We start from the raw sequence: 17,220 nt of genomic DNA on the forward strand, positions 1-17,220 counted from the left end.
AGAATTCCTGACTTAAGTTTTGTAATCCTTTATTTACTTTTTTATGGTAATGGGGATTAGACTCAGGGCTTCAATGTTTCAATGTTTGCTAGACAGGTGCTCTACCACTTGAGCCATAACTAAGTTCTGTATTTTTTTTGTCAGGGCCTAGGCACTGTCCCTGAGCATCTTTGTGCTCAAGGCTAGCGCTCTACCACTAGAGCCACAGCACTACTTCCTAAGTTCTGCAATTCTTTTTTTTTTTTTTTTGTCGGTCGTGGGGCTTGAACTCTGGGCCTGGTCGCTGTCCCTCAGCTCTTCAGCTCAAGGCAAGTGCTCTACCACTTGAGCTACAGCGCCACTTCCGGTTTTCTGGTGGTTTATTGAAGATAGGAGTCTCACAGTCTTTCCTGCCCAGGCTGGCTTTGAACCGCGATCCTCAGATCTCAGCCTCCTGAGTAGCTAGGATTACAGGCGTGAGCCACCAGCGCCCGGCAAGTTCTGCAATTCTTAATGTATACATTTGTGCCTATAGAGCTACATAAAATACTATAGTTTGGTGGGGGTTTTTTTGTTGTTGTTTTTTGCCAGGTCTGGGGCTTTGAACTCTGGGCCTGGGTGCTGTCCCTGAGATTTTTCTGTTTTGCTCAAGGCTATCACTCTACCACTGGAACCACAGCTTCACTTCTGACCTTTTGTGGTTAATTGGAGATAAGAGTCCCATGAACTTTCCTGCCTGGGTTGGTTTTGAACCGCATGTTCAGATCTTAGCCTCCTGAGTTAGGATTACAGGTGAGAGACAACATGTTTTTGAGTGTTCTCTCAAAACATTTTAGAGCTGAGAAAGGTAGGATATTCCTATAATCTTAATTTATTAGACTCAGATAGGAGGATTGCAAGTTCAAGGCCAGCCTGGGCAGTTTAGTGAACTCCTGCTTCAAAATAAAGGCCCTAGAGATGGAGTTCAGTGGCACAACGCTTGCCTAGCATGTGTGAGGCCCAGGGGTCAACCCCAACTACTATGGGGGAAAAAATGTCTAGTCCCTAAAAATACAGTATCCAGTATTATAACAATTTCCACAGTGGCTATTTAAATCTAAATTAATTGAAATGAAAAGTTCCCTTCTCAGTGTAAGCACATTCAGCATGGCATATAAAATATAAACTAACTAGTTTCTTACTGGGGGACATCAGGTCGTTTCCTATATTGTCCTACTATAAACGAGGAGAAACATATGTCCTGCAGTTAGCGTGCACTTACCTCAGGAAAGAGCTGGCAAGGCTTCTAACAGACAGGCTGGGACCGGTCTGGTGAGTCGTGGGTAAGAGGTCAGACTGCCGGTGCCTTCGGCTAAAGAGGTTCCTTTCTTCTCTCCTAGGTGTCTGGAGATAAGCAATTTAGGCTGGCATAAAGCCTTCCCGTGTGATTGCTTTCTTTTTGTTTTGTTTTTGTTGGTCGTGGGGCCTGAACTCTGGGCCTGGGCGCTGTCCCTCAGCTCTTCAGTTCAAAGTGAATGCTCTACCACTTGAGCCACAGCACTACTTCTGGTTTTCGGGCAGTTAACTGGAGATGAGTCTCATGGACTTCCCTGCCTGGGCTGGCTTTGAACTGGGATCCTCTCAGATCTTAGCCTCCTGAATAGGTAGGATTACAGGTGTGAGCACCAGCTCCTGGCTGCTTTATTTTTTCTTCCATCTCTAGAGACACCTGATGGCTGTGTTACAAATATTTAAGAAGGTTCTGTATGTTATGACATTTTAGTAGCTCATAAAACTCCCTTCAGGCTGAGGAGAGACAGTTTCTTCAGAGACTAGCCAATTCTTACAGATAACGGAGGGCTGCGTTGGGGAGCAAGCCTTTGATAGTAGACCAAGCAACTCTGAGCTATAGACTCCTTCTCTATGTGTCAATCCCAGCATTCCCCTGCTTTAGTCATTCCAGGATTGGGTGCCAGGTAGCTAGGGACCAGGACCACCTCAATCGCCTAATGCTCTCCAAGTGTTCAAACTATCCATCCTTGGAACCCTAATAAGAGCAGTGACCTAAATATCCCCTTCGCTCCAATCTACTTCAGTTTTACCACTGCGGGAGCTTCCTCATACGGCCTGCATATGTCATTCTGTCTCTAGGAGTGGCTGGAGGATAGCCATATTGTTTGCACGGGCAGCTTGAAGAAGAAACAATAAAAGAAGGAAGGGTATGTGCTACCCCGTAAGAAATTGGATCAGAAGTCTCCTCCCACCCCGCCCTCTTTTGTTGCAAGAACTTAGATAGAACCAGGTGTGGGGTGCTCATCTTTACGAGCTGGAGAGGCTGAGGTAGGAGGATTTCAAGTTCAAGGCCATCCTGAACTACCTAGAAAGACCTGTCTCGAAAACAAAAACCCCAATCCAACTGATCATGGTGGCACATGCCTACAATCCCTCAGGAGAAAGGAAAGGAGCAGAGATGCCTTAAGAGATAGGAGGATCCACAGTTAGAAGTTAGCCTGGGTTCATAGTGAGACGCTGTCTCAAGAAAACCCCACAAAACAAACAAAACAAAAACCTATTTATTAACAGGGCTAATTCTAACCTTCAGGGGAACTGGAAAATCAGGTTTTTAACTAAACATATTACCCAGATAACAGCTCTTGAGAAGAAAAAGGTCTGTTGAGAGGCAACTGGCAGTCTCTATCACAAATTATTGGCTAATGTTACTTTGGGTTTTTGTTTTTATTCATAAAAGTGCTCTTAAAGGAAATTGCCTTTTTAGCTGCTATGGAAATTTCTTTGTTATGCTTTTGACACTGATTATGGTATTTTGTTGTATAGATATTTGCTTCTTGCTCATTTTGGTGGTGCTGGAGTTTGAACTTCAGGCCTTGCTAGGCAGGTGTTCTGCCGCTGAGCCATCCACATCTCTGGTCCTTTTGGCTTGTTATTTTTTGAATGGGGTCCCTAGCCCAGTCCCCTACCTGGACTAAGATCCCATTAACACTTCTGGGTAAATATCTAGCTGGGATGACAGGCACGAACCACTGTGCTTGGCTTTCCAATTTCTTTGTAGTTGAATTTATCAACCTTTTTTCCTTAATGTTATTTCTGAGTGTGTGTGTGTGTGTGTGTGTGTGTGTGTGTGTGAAAAAGAGAGAGAGACAGAGACAGAGAGAGACTCCTTGGAGCAGTCCCTGAGCTTCTTTTGCTTAAGCCTAGTACTCTAGTTCTACATCTAGCTTTCTGGGTAGTTTATTGGAGGTAAGAGTCTCATGGACTTTCCCGCCCAGGCTGGCTTTGAACCTTGATCCTCAGATCTGAACCTCTTGAGTTGCTAGGATTATAGGCATGAGCCCTGGGTACCCTGCTAGTTTCTGATTTTGAGTCATTTTTTAGGAAGGCCTTCTCCAAAGACTCTCATGATTTAGTATTATAACAAGATTTAGACCTTGAAATATTCGGTTTCAAGGTCAAAGATCACTTGGAACCAAATTGCTCACCTAAGGGTTATGGCACCTGGCTCATTGATTGTAGTGAAAATAACTCTGTTATCTTTGGTACCATTAAAGTAGTCTGATCCTGTAAGAGTAGTATTGAATCCTGGCTGAAAGATTAATGTCAACTGCCGTTGTTCCCTTCCTTAGTCATTGGAGTCTGGATCAATGGAAGCCTAAATAGCCAATCAGAAAGTTATTACAGCTGACACTTGAACAAATTGAAGGTGTTAGGGGTGCCAGCCCTGCCCCCACCCGTAGTAAAAAACTTGAGTATAACTTTTAACTTCCTCCAAACCATATTATACATATGTAAGCCCTCTTCTCAGAGATTATCGGCTTATGCCATCATGTCCAGCTGACTGACATTAACAGATGATATATATACATGTGTTATAAACTGTGAATAATATGCAAGAACTGCAGATCATTTTTAAATGCCTTACACAATTTACTCAAAAGAACTGCTTAAGGGGAGATTTCAAGCAGCTATTTGCAATAATTGATGTCACTAAAAGACATAGCATGCACTATAGTCAACTTTAGGTAGTTACGTGGTATGTGTGTGTGTATGTGCTGGTACTGAACTCAGGGCCTTGACACCGTTAGCTTTTTCACTCAAGGCTAAGGATCTACCACTTGAGCCACAACTGCACTTCTGGCTTTTGGGGCTAAGGATCTACCACTTGAGCCACAACTGCACTTCTGGCTTTTGGGGCTAAGGATCTACCACTTGAGCCACAACTGTACTGCTGGCTTTTTGGTGGTTATTTGGAGGTAAGAATCTCATGGACTTTTCTGTCTAGGTTGGCTTTGAACCATGATCCTCAGATTTCAGCCTCCATGAAATAGCTAAAATTTCAGGCCCGAGCCACGGGCACCTCACAATGCAGTTACAACTTAACATTGCAGCTTTATGACTGTGCTTGTGTAACTTTTGGTAAGTTTTAACTAACAGATTTATTTTATGATAGTAAATAGTGAAAGACTAGCATCTACATACATATGAATTCAGGACACAGCTAATGTTGTTATGTTTTGGTTGCTATTTCTAGGGTATGTGATTTGTATTAGCAAATTTTCAAATTGTCTCAAATCTCCAAAGCTCAGGATAAGTGGCCTGTATAATTCAAACCCACACTGTTCAAGGGTTAACGAAATATGGAACACAAAGGAAATCAATGTTCATTTACAATCCAGATAGAGAATATTTGAAAACGGTCCATTTACTTTGGCTGTGTACCACTCTGAGTGATAGCTCTTTCCTGGCCCTAAAGGTAATTAATCACTTAGAGGTGGGGTACAGCAAATCCACTGGACTCCCCCATTATAATCTGGAAGGAGCATAAGGGAGGGCTATCCTCCTTTCCAAACCTAGACATTGGGTAGTTTCTTTTGTAAATATTTAATGGAGGCTGGCAAATTCTCTTAGAACAGCTTGTAACTCTGTCTACATAAGAACACATTTTAATTGCTTCAAACACACTTTAAAAAATTCCACATGGATATAAAAAGTTCAACCTCTATGAAAAGAACTTTCCAAACTCATATTTTAGTGTTTTACGTAGTTATGGATTGGAATATCCACCTGAATATCTACAGTTATAAAAATGCTATCCCAAGCTAAGCATGGTGGCATATGCCTACAGTTCCAGCTGCTTGTAAGGTTGAATCAGATTGTTTGAACCCAGGAGCTAGATGCTAGCTAGCTAGCTAGCTAGCTAGCTAGGTATTACCTCCACAACCAAAACCCCAAACAACAACAACAAAAGCCTATTATCACTGGAATAAAATTAAATGCAATGAGACCTAGAAAGGTATTGGTCACTACAATATACTTTAAGGGAATGAGATTTAACATTTGAAGAGCTGGAACTGGTGGTTTAGGCTTGAAATTCCAGCTACTCAAGAGACTGAGATCCAGATGATCATATTGGTTAGCCTGGGCACAAAATTTTGAGAGACTCTATCTCCAAAATAACCAGCAAAAAAGGCAGGAAACTACTTTAAAAAAATACTTGTGTTGCTAAAACCTGTAATGTCATAGCTAGTTGGGAGGAAGAAATGAGAGGATTGTAGTTCATAAATCAGCCTGGACAAAATGTTCGCAAGACTCCATCTCAACCAAAGGCTAGATGCAGTGGTGTATGCATGTCACACCAGCAACAAAGAGAAGTACAAACAGGATTTCAATCCAGGCTGGCCAGGGCATAAACTAAGACTTTATCTTGAAAACAACCAACTCAAAAATGGAATGGTAGGGTGCCTGAAATGGTAGAGCAACTACTCAGCGGGCAGGACGTACTGATTTGACTCCCAGGAACTACCGTCTCCCCAAGAACCCACAAACTATTATGGACGAGTAACATCATAGACTAAGGATTATATTCTGTGCCAGGTCGAACCCTCTGGGCTATCATGTAGTTAATACAGGCCTGCTACTTGTGGAGTAGATAACTTGGCAATATTCTCCACATTGTTTTGGGTGAATGTTATTGTCAAGAGGGGCAAGGGAGAAAAAGGTTAAGACAAAACCTTGTAAAATCCCAGGAAGTAAGCTTCTTGGGGAAATGTAAGGTTTTCAAATAAGGTTTCTGGATTGGTAAACAAAACCATAATGTGCTGGCTTACACCTGTAATCCCAGCTACTCATGAGGCTGAGATCTGGGAACACTGGAGTTTGAAGCCAGTCCAGGCGGGAAAGTCTATGAGACACTTACCTCCCATTAATCTCTGAAAAGCTGAAAGTAGAGCATCAGCCTTGAGCAAAAAAGCCCAGGGACAGTGCACAAGTCCTTAGTTCCAGTCCTAGGACCAGTGTGTGTGTGTGTGTGTGTGTGTGTGTGTGTGTACACACATGCACAAATTAAAATGATCAAAATTCTTACAAATATCAGTATTACATACAAGTATTTTTTATGATCCAGAAACTAGGAGTGAAGTTTTAAGGATTGAAACAAAAAGCATCCAAAGGTTGAACATCAAATTTTAATCTCAAAACCTTTTATCCAGTCCTCAAATTGTTCACATGAAAAGGAATGATAAATCACAATTTTATCATTACCATATCATGGTGTAACAAGCCCTTGTTACAAAATCCATCTACTGTCTTCAAAAAAACCAATAGAAAACCCATACATTGTATTACCTAATGATCTATTAACAGATGAAACTTGGACCAACTTTATACCAGGAAACTATTAACAGAGGTACATAATCACATAGCTTAAAATATGGAGAAAAAGACAGGTAAAAAAATCTTAACCTGTAGTAGTCTTTTGACTTTTTTAAAATTTTTATAAAATACACAGATTTCCCAAAATAAAGAATATTACGACACATTGGTGTCAACTTACACCCACAAAAGCTGGTGTCAGCTCCTTTGTTTCCTAACTAAAGATCATTTCACCAAACCTTATATATTACATGAATATCCAAGTAAAGTATTTGTTTAAAAAATTTAACAGACACACAAACATAATATACAGTGTTTTATAAAAAAAAGTAACTTAGGAATGATTGATTTTATTTTGGACCACATGACATATCTTTTTAAGACAATGAAACCTCTCCATCTTGCAAGATGACTGCTCACTTCATGTTTCTATTTCCCAGCTTGAATTCTTCAAAGTAAAAACAAGAACAAAACAAACAAACAAAAAACACCCCCCCCCACACACACACAAAGAAAAATAGGGATGAGGTTTGTATTTTTTTTCTTTGAGAAAACTGTAGTATTAATCTCATTCACTACCAAGCTGGTCTTCCCTCCTTTCTGTTTTCTGGATTGGCCAGATTGAAGACTGGGTGGCATCCTACAGAACTCGGTGGAAGTGGCCAATCACATCAAAGACTGGATATAAAGGCAAGCTCAGCTGGGCCCTCCCCAGGAGGAGTCTCCAGGCCCAAGAGCCCACAGTCTTCTGGATCAACCTGTCCTTCCTTCTGTCTGCTGGGAGGACACAAAAGAGCACTGTCACTAAGGACTGTTGTGACAGTTGATGGATGCCTTCACTAGAAAGGGACTGAGTGCACTCAAGTTGCTTCCCCCAACACTCAGTTAGGGGCTTTGAGCGAGAGAGAAGTGAATGATGTTTATGTTACACTTCCTGCTCTTGCTCTGGTCCATTCTGAGTGCAATCTAACCTGGATTGGAAATCGCCATGAAACATACATACCATGCAGCCTCTGTCACTGTGGGACTCCAGTAACACATGCAAGATGGAGGAGAAAGAATCACAATGGACAAATGGAAACCTTTCACAGTGTTTCTCACGGCCTTTGACTTCAACATGAGGGCATCACTTACCACAGCCACCTCACAAACACTTGATGGTGTCCTGGGACATGCACACCACTCAGAGAAAAATGGAAATTATGTGTCATGGCCATTCTCAAGGAACACAACTTCAATTTCTTCTACTGTCTACCCAAAGAATTGAGCTGCTCCTGCTACAAAACTACACATTTCGGAATATATTTTTGTCTACGGTTGTGCTTTTTATTTTTCCTTACCGCCTCACTGATTCAAGGAAAAATTTAAAGCCCTCAAACTTAATTGAGTACTAGTCTTCAGGCTGATTCCTGATCAGACTAGAAAAGACAGGGAATCGCTAACTTTTCTTCTCTCAAGTTTCTGTTCCCTTTCCCCCAGACCCTTGTTCTCCAGGTAGTTGTATGTTTGGTTTTCCCAAATACAAAAGAAAACCCAAACACAAATCAAGAGAAATGGCATTTCTTTCTGTGTGTGTGTGTGTGTGTGTGTGTGTGTGTGCACGTGCGTGCACACGCATGCACGTGTGCATGCACACCAGTACTGGGGTTTGAACTCAGGGCCTTGTGCTCTTAGCTTTTTCTTCCCCTCACAGCTGGCTTTCTATTACTCGAGCCACATCTTTACTTCAGGCTTTCTGCTAATTAATTAGAGACAAGGGTCTCACAGATTTGTCTACCTGGACTGGTTTCAAACCTGTATCTTCAGATCTCAGCCTCCTGAGTAGTCAGAATTATAGGTGTGAGCCATAACTGGTGCCTGGCTAAGAACTGGCATTTCTGTTTCAGAGAAGCAAAATAGCATGGTAGAGACAAGTGAACAAGGGCAGGGAAGATGCACTCTATGTCCGAGAAGGATCTCTTGCTCTCAACAGGAGATGATCCAGCTTCTCCTTCGCTATCATTTCATAAATTAATAATTTCTTAAAATCATAATCGAAAGGATTTTTATCTATTACAAGAAAAATTCAAGTTAAAAAAGCAAATAAATTAGTTAAGCCTTGTAAACAATTGTCCATTTTAGTTATAGATCTTTAAAAAAAAAAAGATTTCTCCGTATAGTATATCAGACAGTACAAGGCACACCTTACAATCAGACCCCAGAGTGAGAAAGACATCCAGATACTTTGTTCTTGTCATTGGGGTATCTGTGCTGGGGGGAGCTGTGGAGTCACATGCCAACCCTTCCCTCAGCTTCTGACAACCTGGAAGTCCACAGATGTGCTCTTTCCACGAAACTGCTTTGTGCTATTTTGTTGTGTGGGTGATTTTAAGCCTTTTCAGTGTCAGTGTCCTCAGATGTTTTCCACGAAGCTTCCTGGGAACAGGCCAGTTTTCCCATTACGTTGCAATGTGCCTTTGAACCAGCCATCTTCTCGTTTTTTATGAACAAACACAATGTCTCCTTCTTTCAGTTCAAGTTCTGCTTCACTCTGAGGAGGGTAGGAAACCACTACCCTGTGCCTGAGAAAGGGGGGGGGGAAGGGGAAGACAGATCAGTTAGACAAAAATGTGACAAAATGTGACAAAAATGGTGGCTCACACCTACCTACTCAGGAGGTGATATCTGAGGATTATGGTTCAAAACCAGCCTGGGTACACATATGTGTGAGACTCTTATCTTCAATTATCCAGCAAAAAGTCAGAAGTAGAACTTTGGCTCAAGTGGTAGAATACCAGCCTTGAGTGCAAACACCCAGGGACAGCGCCTAAGCCCTTAGGTTCAAGACTTAGCACCAACACACCCATAGACACACCCATAAACACACACACACACACACACACACACACACACAGAATCGTCTACCACTGATGGCCCAGGCTGGTTTGTTTGAAAGACCTGTCCCTGGAACAGCCATTTTTGTCCATGTACAGTGTTCCTAACTTTGTGTGCGTGTGCGTGCGTGCGTGTGCATGCACACACCAGTAGGGGGCTTGAACTTAGCACCTTGTGCTCTTGCTTGGCTTTTTCACTTAAGGGCAATACTCGACCATTTGAGACACACCTTTTCTTCTTGCTTCTTGCTGGTTAACTGAAGGAAACAAGGGGCTCTGAACAGAGATCATGAGCTCTTGGCCTCCTGAGAAGCTAGGACTGCAGGTGAGAGCCACTGGTGCCAAGCTTAGCCTTGTTAATATTACCTGTCCTCCTCCCTCCATAGCTCTTAGTCTCCTTATGTAGACTAGGACCAGCTGCCAGGGAGGCCGGCTGGAGATGACAAGTTTTAGGTTCTGTATTCATTGGAAATTGTGGTGTATCTTGGCTAACTTCCTGGCTAGCCCCAGAGCTGCTAGCATTTTCATGCTTGTGTACACTCTTCCCATGATGCTTAGGGATGAAAGGGATAGTGTATGGTATTTTTTTTTTTTTTTGTCGGTCGTGGGGCTTGAACTCTGGGCCTGGGCGCTGTCTCTGAGCTCTTCAGCTCAAGGCGAGCGCTCTACCACTTGAGCCACAGCGCCACCTCCTAGTGTATGATATTAAAGACTAGACCATTAAAGGCGTTGTGGCTTCTGCTTTCTCTTGGCTCATTCACTCTGGAAATTCAGCTGCCATGTTGTGAGGACACTCAGCCTCTTTCTGGAGGAAGCCCGCTATAAGGAATTGAAGCTTCTTCGCCCCCAAGGCCAACGTTAAGAAGCCAGTGGTGGTATGAAGGTAGCTGGTCCTCTCACGGTCAAGAGATCAGTAGAGCCTGATCCTCCAGCCAATTTTCATTCCATAAAAATCAGGGCCCATTCACATGAAGAAAGACCCTGCTTAGCAAGAACCTCAGAATATTTTACAAAGGTTAACTGGCTGCCCAAACTGTTACTCAGCTCCTTTGGGCATAAGAACTAAATTGCTCTCCACAACCTGAAGCACAAGTATAACACGAGGTAGTTTACTGTTTCTAGGACTGAGTCAGCTTATTCAAGCATAAGCAGTTACAGAAGGCAAAGTCAATCAGGGGCCGAGTGGAGGAGGAGGCCTGGTACTTGAGAGAAGCTTTGGCCCAAGGGGCTGACACAGTCTTTTTTTTTTTTTTTTTTTGGTGGTAAGTCTTGAACTCTGGGCCTGGGCACTGTCCCTCAGCAATTCAGCTCAGGTGAGTGCTCTACCACTTGAGCCACAATGCCACTTCTGGTTTTCTGGTGATTAATTGGAGATAAGAGTCTCACAGACGTTCTTGCCTGGGCTGACTTTGAACCGGGATCTTCAGATCTCAGCCTCCTGAGTAGTTAGGATTACAGGCGTGAGCCACTGGTGCACGGCCTGACATCGTCTTTAGGGTCATCGAGAGCAGCTTCACTTTGGCCTCGTTTATTTGAGCTGTCCAGTTCCCTCATTTGTAGAACAAGAGTGTAATGAATTAGACAAGTATTTAATACACAGTGTAATGAGATGAAGAAAGTGATGCTCTAGGATAGTGACTGATACCTCGTTCACCCCAGATTCAGCTCCCACAATGGCCATAGCTTATGCGAGAGTACGCAGGGGTGTGTCATTTAGGAGGGAAGGTCTGAAGGAATGGTTAGTCCATAGTAAGCCACCTCTAACCAGGAAACAAACTCAGGCCACAACTTCAGAATCTGCTGACAATGACACTTCACATACTTTGGAATGACATGGCATTTTGGAATCACTTCACTTGATATCTTTCAAAACAAGCCAAATGATTTCATCATGGTTTTCTCTTGAGAGAAGGATCCAGATGAGATTTCTCAGGTCTGATGCCAATATGCCAAAAATCCACATAACAAGTAATGATGTCGCTGTCATTGGGGGCAAGTTAAAATTTAAGAAAGCTTTACAATTCTGGGAAAGGAGAGGAAAGGAGAGGAGAGGAGAAGAGAGGAGAGGAGAGGAGAGGGGAGGGGAGAAGAGGAGAGGGGAGGAGAGGAGAGGAAGAAAAAGAAAGAAAGAAAGAAAGAAAGAAAGAAAGAAAGAAAGAAAGAAGAAAGAAAAAAGAGAAAAGAAAGAAAGAAAGAGGAAGGAAGGAAGGAAGGAAGGAAGGAAGGAGCAGAGCAGTGATCAAAATGCATTCAGAGGAGATCCCTCATGAGGTGCATTTCTGACTGGCTCTCCCACAAGCTGCCTTAAAGGTAAAATGGCATAGAAAGGGCTGGAAAAGTAAAAAGTGAATTAGATAATATTTGCATTTTATAAAATGCACTAAACCAATTTTGTCAAAAAAAATTTTTTTGAACTAGAACTGCTGCTGGGCTAAGAACATAATCTTCCTGCCAAGTTCCCAGTGGGAGTAAATCTTCACTGCTAAGTTATAAACCTCTGGAGGGGCGGGGGAGATAGAATGTAAAACCACGCGCACACTGTGGAAACGGTGACACAGTCCTGATCACGAGAAGACGACCAGGTGCACTAGGGACAGATGCCATCTGGCCCAGCCCCTGGCCTCGAGCCTGGTGAGGTGGTTTGCCCAGAGACTTCTACTGCAGACCCGGATGGCCAAATGCTGGCACGGGGAGGCCTACGATCTCAGGCACTGAGAAGCTTTGCCAAGCAGAATGTTTACAGACCAGCAGCACAGCTGCCCAGGACCCTCACATCGGTGCCCCACCCCCCGCCCCTCTGGCCATGGCCTCACTGGATTATTCTTGTCTTTAGGACCACAGGGCTCTTGAGTAGGTCCAATCCTCAAAAGCACAGACTCTACCCAGGATCTCTGTGCTATCTCCTGACTCATCCTCATCACTTCCATTTCTCTTCATCGGCTGTGTCAGTAATAAGGCTGACGACCTTATTACTGTCTACCTCCTTCCTGTTTCAGATCTTGTTGTATCTCCAACCCATTCTACACAGAAGTCATATATCATCATCATCATCACCATCATCATGGCTATTATTATTATTATTTTGGTGCCAGTACTGGGGCTTCAACTCAGGGCCCAGGTACTGTTCCTCAGCTAGTTCTGCTCAAGGCTCCTGCTCTATTATTTGAGCCACACCTCTATTTCTGGCTTTGGGATTGTTAATTAGAGATAAGAGTCTCACTGTCTTTCCTGCTCAGGCTGTTTGTTCTTTTGTTGTTGGTTTTTGTTGTTCTTTTTTTTTATTACCTTTAGGAAGTTGTACGAAGGAGTTGCCATTCACCAAAGCAGTTTATGTGTAGAATGCACCTTGATCTGTGTCATTATGTCCAACATCTTCGCCCCCTTTGGACCCTTCCCATTCCTTCTATTTCTCAATGAATTGTCAGGCTCGATTTGAAACTTCGATTCTCAGATCTTAGCCTCCCAAGTAGCTAGGCCTAGTAAGCCACCAGTGCCTGGCTACATATTAATATATGTAGCTGCCCATTGCTGAAAAATCATTAACAGCTTTTCAAACTTGTAAGGTTAATCCTAAAACTGGTAGACAAAGCTCTCTGTGATCTGGGTGTAATCTCTCTTCAGAGCTAGAACTGGTTTCATCACCATGAATGTGTCAAACACGCCTGAAGCTTGCCTGGCATTAGGGAAGAATCCCATATTTATCTCCCAAATCCGGACTTCGCTCCTCCCACGCTACACCTTGGCTCCTATGAAATCCTGCACTGAGAAATTTTCTCCCCTCTATCTCTGCTCATCCACACCCTATCAATCTCTCATGACTTGGCTCCGACTCTCCCTTGTGAAATCTCTAACCCCACGACTGGAAGTCATTTCATGCTTGACTAGAGCCCAGAGGTCTCTCCATGTATATTTTTTAGGCACTGAGCACAGCACACTGTATCATTACTGCCTGTGTCTCTGTCTTATTAATCTACTGGGCTACAATCTGCTGGGGGGTGGGGAGGAGAGACGATGCTAAATTCACTTTATGTGCCTTGTTCTACCATACATTGTACAAAGTTCTTACTAAGCGAGTCAAATGTTGGAAAGAAAAGGCTTAATCCTACAGTAACATTGGTTGTTGTTAAAGAAATGTACAATGTTCTATAAAAAGAAAGGATTTTTTTTTAAAGGAATGAAATTCTGCTACAACATTTCACCTTTGTAAACATTAAGTGAAATAAGCCATTACAAAAGGACTACTATTGCTAGGCACCGGTGGCTCATACCTGTGATCCTAGCTACCCAGGAGACTGAGATCTGAGGATCATGGTTCAAAGCTTGCCCAGGAAGGAAAGTTCCTGAGACTCTTATCTCCCATAAACCACTCAGAAAATTGGAAGCTGTGCTGTGGCTCAAGTGGTAGAGCACTCACGATGATCTGAAGAGCTCAGGGACAACACTCAGGCCCAGAGTTCAAGCCCCACGACCAACAAGAAACAAACAAAAAACCCAAAAGGACTACTACTGTAGAATTCCACTGAGAGACTCAAGACAGTTACTCATAGCAATAGGAAGTAGAATAGCATTTCCGGGGACTACAGGTAGGGAAAATGGAAGAGGGGCTCTTGTTTAAACAATACAATGCTTCACTGTGAGCTCGTGAAGCATTGCTAGAGCTGGACAGTGGTGAGTCACTGCAAAATGTTCTTAATATAATTGAATTGATAAGTTTTATAAATTATAAATTCCCAGCAACAATGGGCTGGGAAGGTGGCTTAGTGGCAGAGCGCTTGCCTAGCATGCATGGAGCCCTGGGTTCGATTCCTCAGTACCACATACACAAAAAGCCAGAAGTGGCGCTGTGGCTCAAGTGGTAGAGTGCTAGCCTTGACAAAGGAAGCTCAGGGACATTGCCTAGGCCCTGAGTTGAAGCCCCAGGACTGGGAAACAAACGAACAAACAAAGCAACAAATAAAATGAATAAAAGGAGCAGAAATATTAGTAAAAAGAAGAAAAAAGAGGAGGAAATGTAAAAAGCTAACTGGTATAGTGGTGGCCCAATAGCACTCTTGGTCCCAGTGGGGTTTAGACTCTGCCTGAGCAGGTCTCTGCCTCAGCATGGCTGTGAGACTTTCCTTCACCAGCTGTTGGTGATATTGACCAGATGGAAGTGGAGACGAATATTCTTGCTCTGATATGCAGAAACTCCACTGACAGGCTATGTCAATCTTTCTGGCTTGGATTGTGGTATTCTAGCTTCCATCTAGATAGGCAGTGGAAATCCTTTATTAGTGTAAGCTTTCTGTATCCCTGATTTTTTTTTCCTGTTCTGGCCTGTCTGGCATTTTCTGTAGTTCACACATTGCCATTTCTCATCTCCCTTGGTACTGCCCCAAATGTACCCCTGGTTGCCCTGGGAAGCACTTTATCCATTACTCCTGGTGTGGGTGAGTAGCCATTCGCTGCTTTCTGCCAGTTACCATACAATCTAATACCCAATTAAGTATTTCACTGGCAAAACTGTACCAGCTTGCTTTGTAGCTAACTCGAAGTCCAAGTAAATTATGTCCAGTGCCTCTCTCAGTGCATTCATTGTCCATGACTCAAAGAAATTAATCAGGCTGGCTAAGCCCGACTGCCTTTCTGTAAATCTATCCCTATCTGATTTGCATGTTTCCAAGTATTGTGGCTTAATCCTTGATCAAAGATCATAGGTTCCTTTCCAGTTTGGGAGATGGGCTGAAAGGTATGTGGTTATCCCTTTACATTCTAATATAAAGAAATGGGGAGGGGGAACCAACCCATCACATACACTTTTATTTGTCATCCTTGCTGAGATTCTTTCTTTCGACTTTCTCTTGGCAATTTCCTAATTACTTCCCCCACCCCTCAATACTTCTAAAACAGAGCCAAAAATATTTGTTCTATTATTTCAGCTGTCATCAATTATGCATTTTCTGCCTCCAGGATACAGTGTTATTTTCTTGCTTGTTTTCTGCAGTCTCTCTAACACACACAAAAGACTCCTTTTGTTCCTCAGGAGAATTCTCTCAGCTGACACCGAGACCTGTCAACACACTTCAAGGGTCTCCCTTCCTTATTATGAGACGGCTTACGTTTCCATCACAGCAATGTCTTTTTCCGTTGCCATTCTGGGACTGGCCCTGGTCACATTTTTTAAAACTGTATTCCTTTTTTTCTCCCCTTTTTATTTTAGATTTATGAGACCAGGTCATGGTTTGCCAAGGGATTTTATGCTTCTCCTCATTAGAGTGTACAGATAATTGTGTCTCACATTGTCCCAGTACTATACAGCAAACAAATATTTCAAAGAAATTCTGTGAGTTTTGTCAGAACAAGAGTTGATGTTTTCACAGTGAATAAAGGAATTTTAAGACCTTCAAATGCTTTCTGAATTATACCAATGTGAATGTTAATCTTTCCTTCATTTTAAGCGGTTCGTTTTTTTTACTGTGTTGAAAACATGCAAAGAAGTAATCCCTAAATTACATACTTAGTAGCTTTCTATTAACCCCCACATTTCATTCTCAGTGAAAACCATAATGGTTTGTTTCCTCTACTAGTTTTCTGTTGCTTTTCATAGTTGGACAGATTTTTAAGAAGCCATGCTAGGCAAAGAGCTGGGGTTCATTGGTGGGGCTGCCTATCATATTAAATTTAATATTCCATTGAGCCTATGTGGATTATAAACATATAAAGTTGGGCAGAAATCTCCACAGACCCCTTCTCCACTCCCCCAAATTGAAAGGCTTACAGGGAAACCTCCCAGACTTATTTCTGCAGTGGCCAGGCCCATCTGTGCCCTCATTAAATTGGCCGCGTTTCTCATCCGATATGCAGCCCTTGCTCCCCCAACCAGCATCACCTGTCTGCTTCAGCAGACTTCTCCTTTTCAGAGGCATTGAACAGCAGAAGCCTGCTGCTAGCAATGAGCCCCTAGTCTAAGAGGAGAGGGCTGGAATGTCCACAGAGACTGAGGACATCTGGCAAGTGAAAAGGAATGCATAATGGGGCATGGAGGGGGTGGGCAGCGGGGGCATAGCCGTGCTCAGCCAAGGCCGAGGGAGAGCCCGGGCACACTGAACCGCCATCTAAACAGTCACACAAAATACCACAAAGCTCAGGGAAAAAAAAAAAAAAAGAACCGAGCGCCTCAGGGCATAGAGGAAACCCATGGATCAATGCCTAGAGGCAGAGAGGGAGCCTTTGTGACTAAAAGACATTACCAAGTAACTGAACCAGCAACGGGAATGGGAGGCACTCTTTCCGGAAAGTGTGAGGGACCCCCAAAGTGAGAGGGCACAATGATTTCGGGGGGGATCATTTCAAACCTGGCTTTGTAAGGGTCAGAACTACAGAAAATGATTTCATCTCACTATTGAAAATATATAATAAGCCGGGCGCCAGTGGCTCACACCTGTAATCCTAGCTACTCAGGAGGCTGAGACTTAAGGATCATGGTTCAAAGCCAGCCTGGGCAGCAAGGAAAGTCTGTGAGACTCTTATCTCCAATAAACTACCAAGAAAATGTCAGACGTGGTGCTGTGGCTCAAATAGTAGAGTGCTAGCTAGCCTTAAGCACATAGAGGCTTGGGGACAGAGCCCAGGCCCTGAGCGCAAGCCTCAGGACTGGCAAAAATTACATATAATATATATATATATATATATATATATATAAAATACACACACACACACCCCATACACAAATATACATAGAGAG

At 43.0% G+C, this 17,220-nt stretch overlaps 1 protein-coding gene across 2 annotated transcripts in view; it reads right to left on the bottom strand.

Annotated features, from left to right (window-relative positions):
* Positions 1 to 8,827: 8,827 nt before the first annotated feature.
* Positions 8,828 to 17,220, bottom strand: part of Sh3rf1 (SH3 domain containing ring finger 1) — a 144,950-nt gene continuing 136,557 nt past the window's right edge. For both annotated transcript variants that reach the window (XM_013026578.1, XM_013026571.1), the window contains exon 12: positions 8,828 to 9,185. In XM_013026578.1, the coding sequence (XP_012882032.1) occupies positions 9,017 to 9,185 (169 nt within the window). In that variant the 3' untranslated portion in view covers positions 8,828 to 9,016. The remainder of the gene's footprint in view (positions 9,186 to 17,220) is intronic.

This window comes from Dipodomys ordii, unplaced genomic scaffold (assembly GCF_000151885.1).
Source record: "Dipodomys ordii isolate 6190 unplaced genomic scaffold, Dord_2.0 Scaffold4, whole genome shotgun sequence".
Classification (NCBI taxonomy): Eukaryota; Metazoa; Chordata; class Mammalia; order Rodentia; family Heteromyidae; genus Dipodomys; species Dipodomys ordii.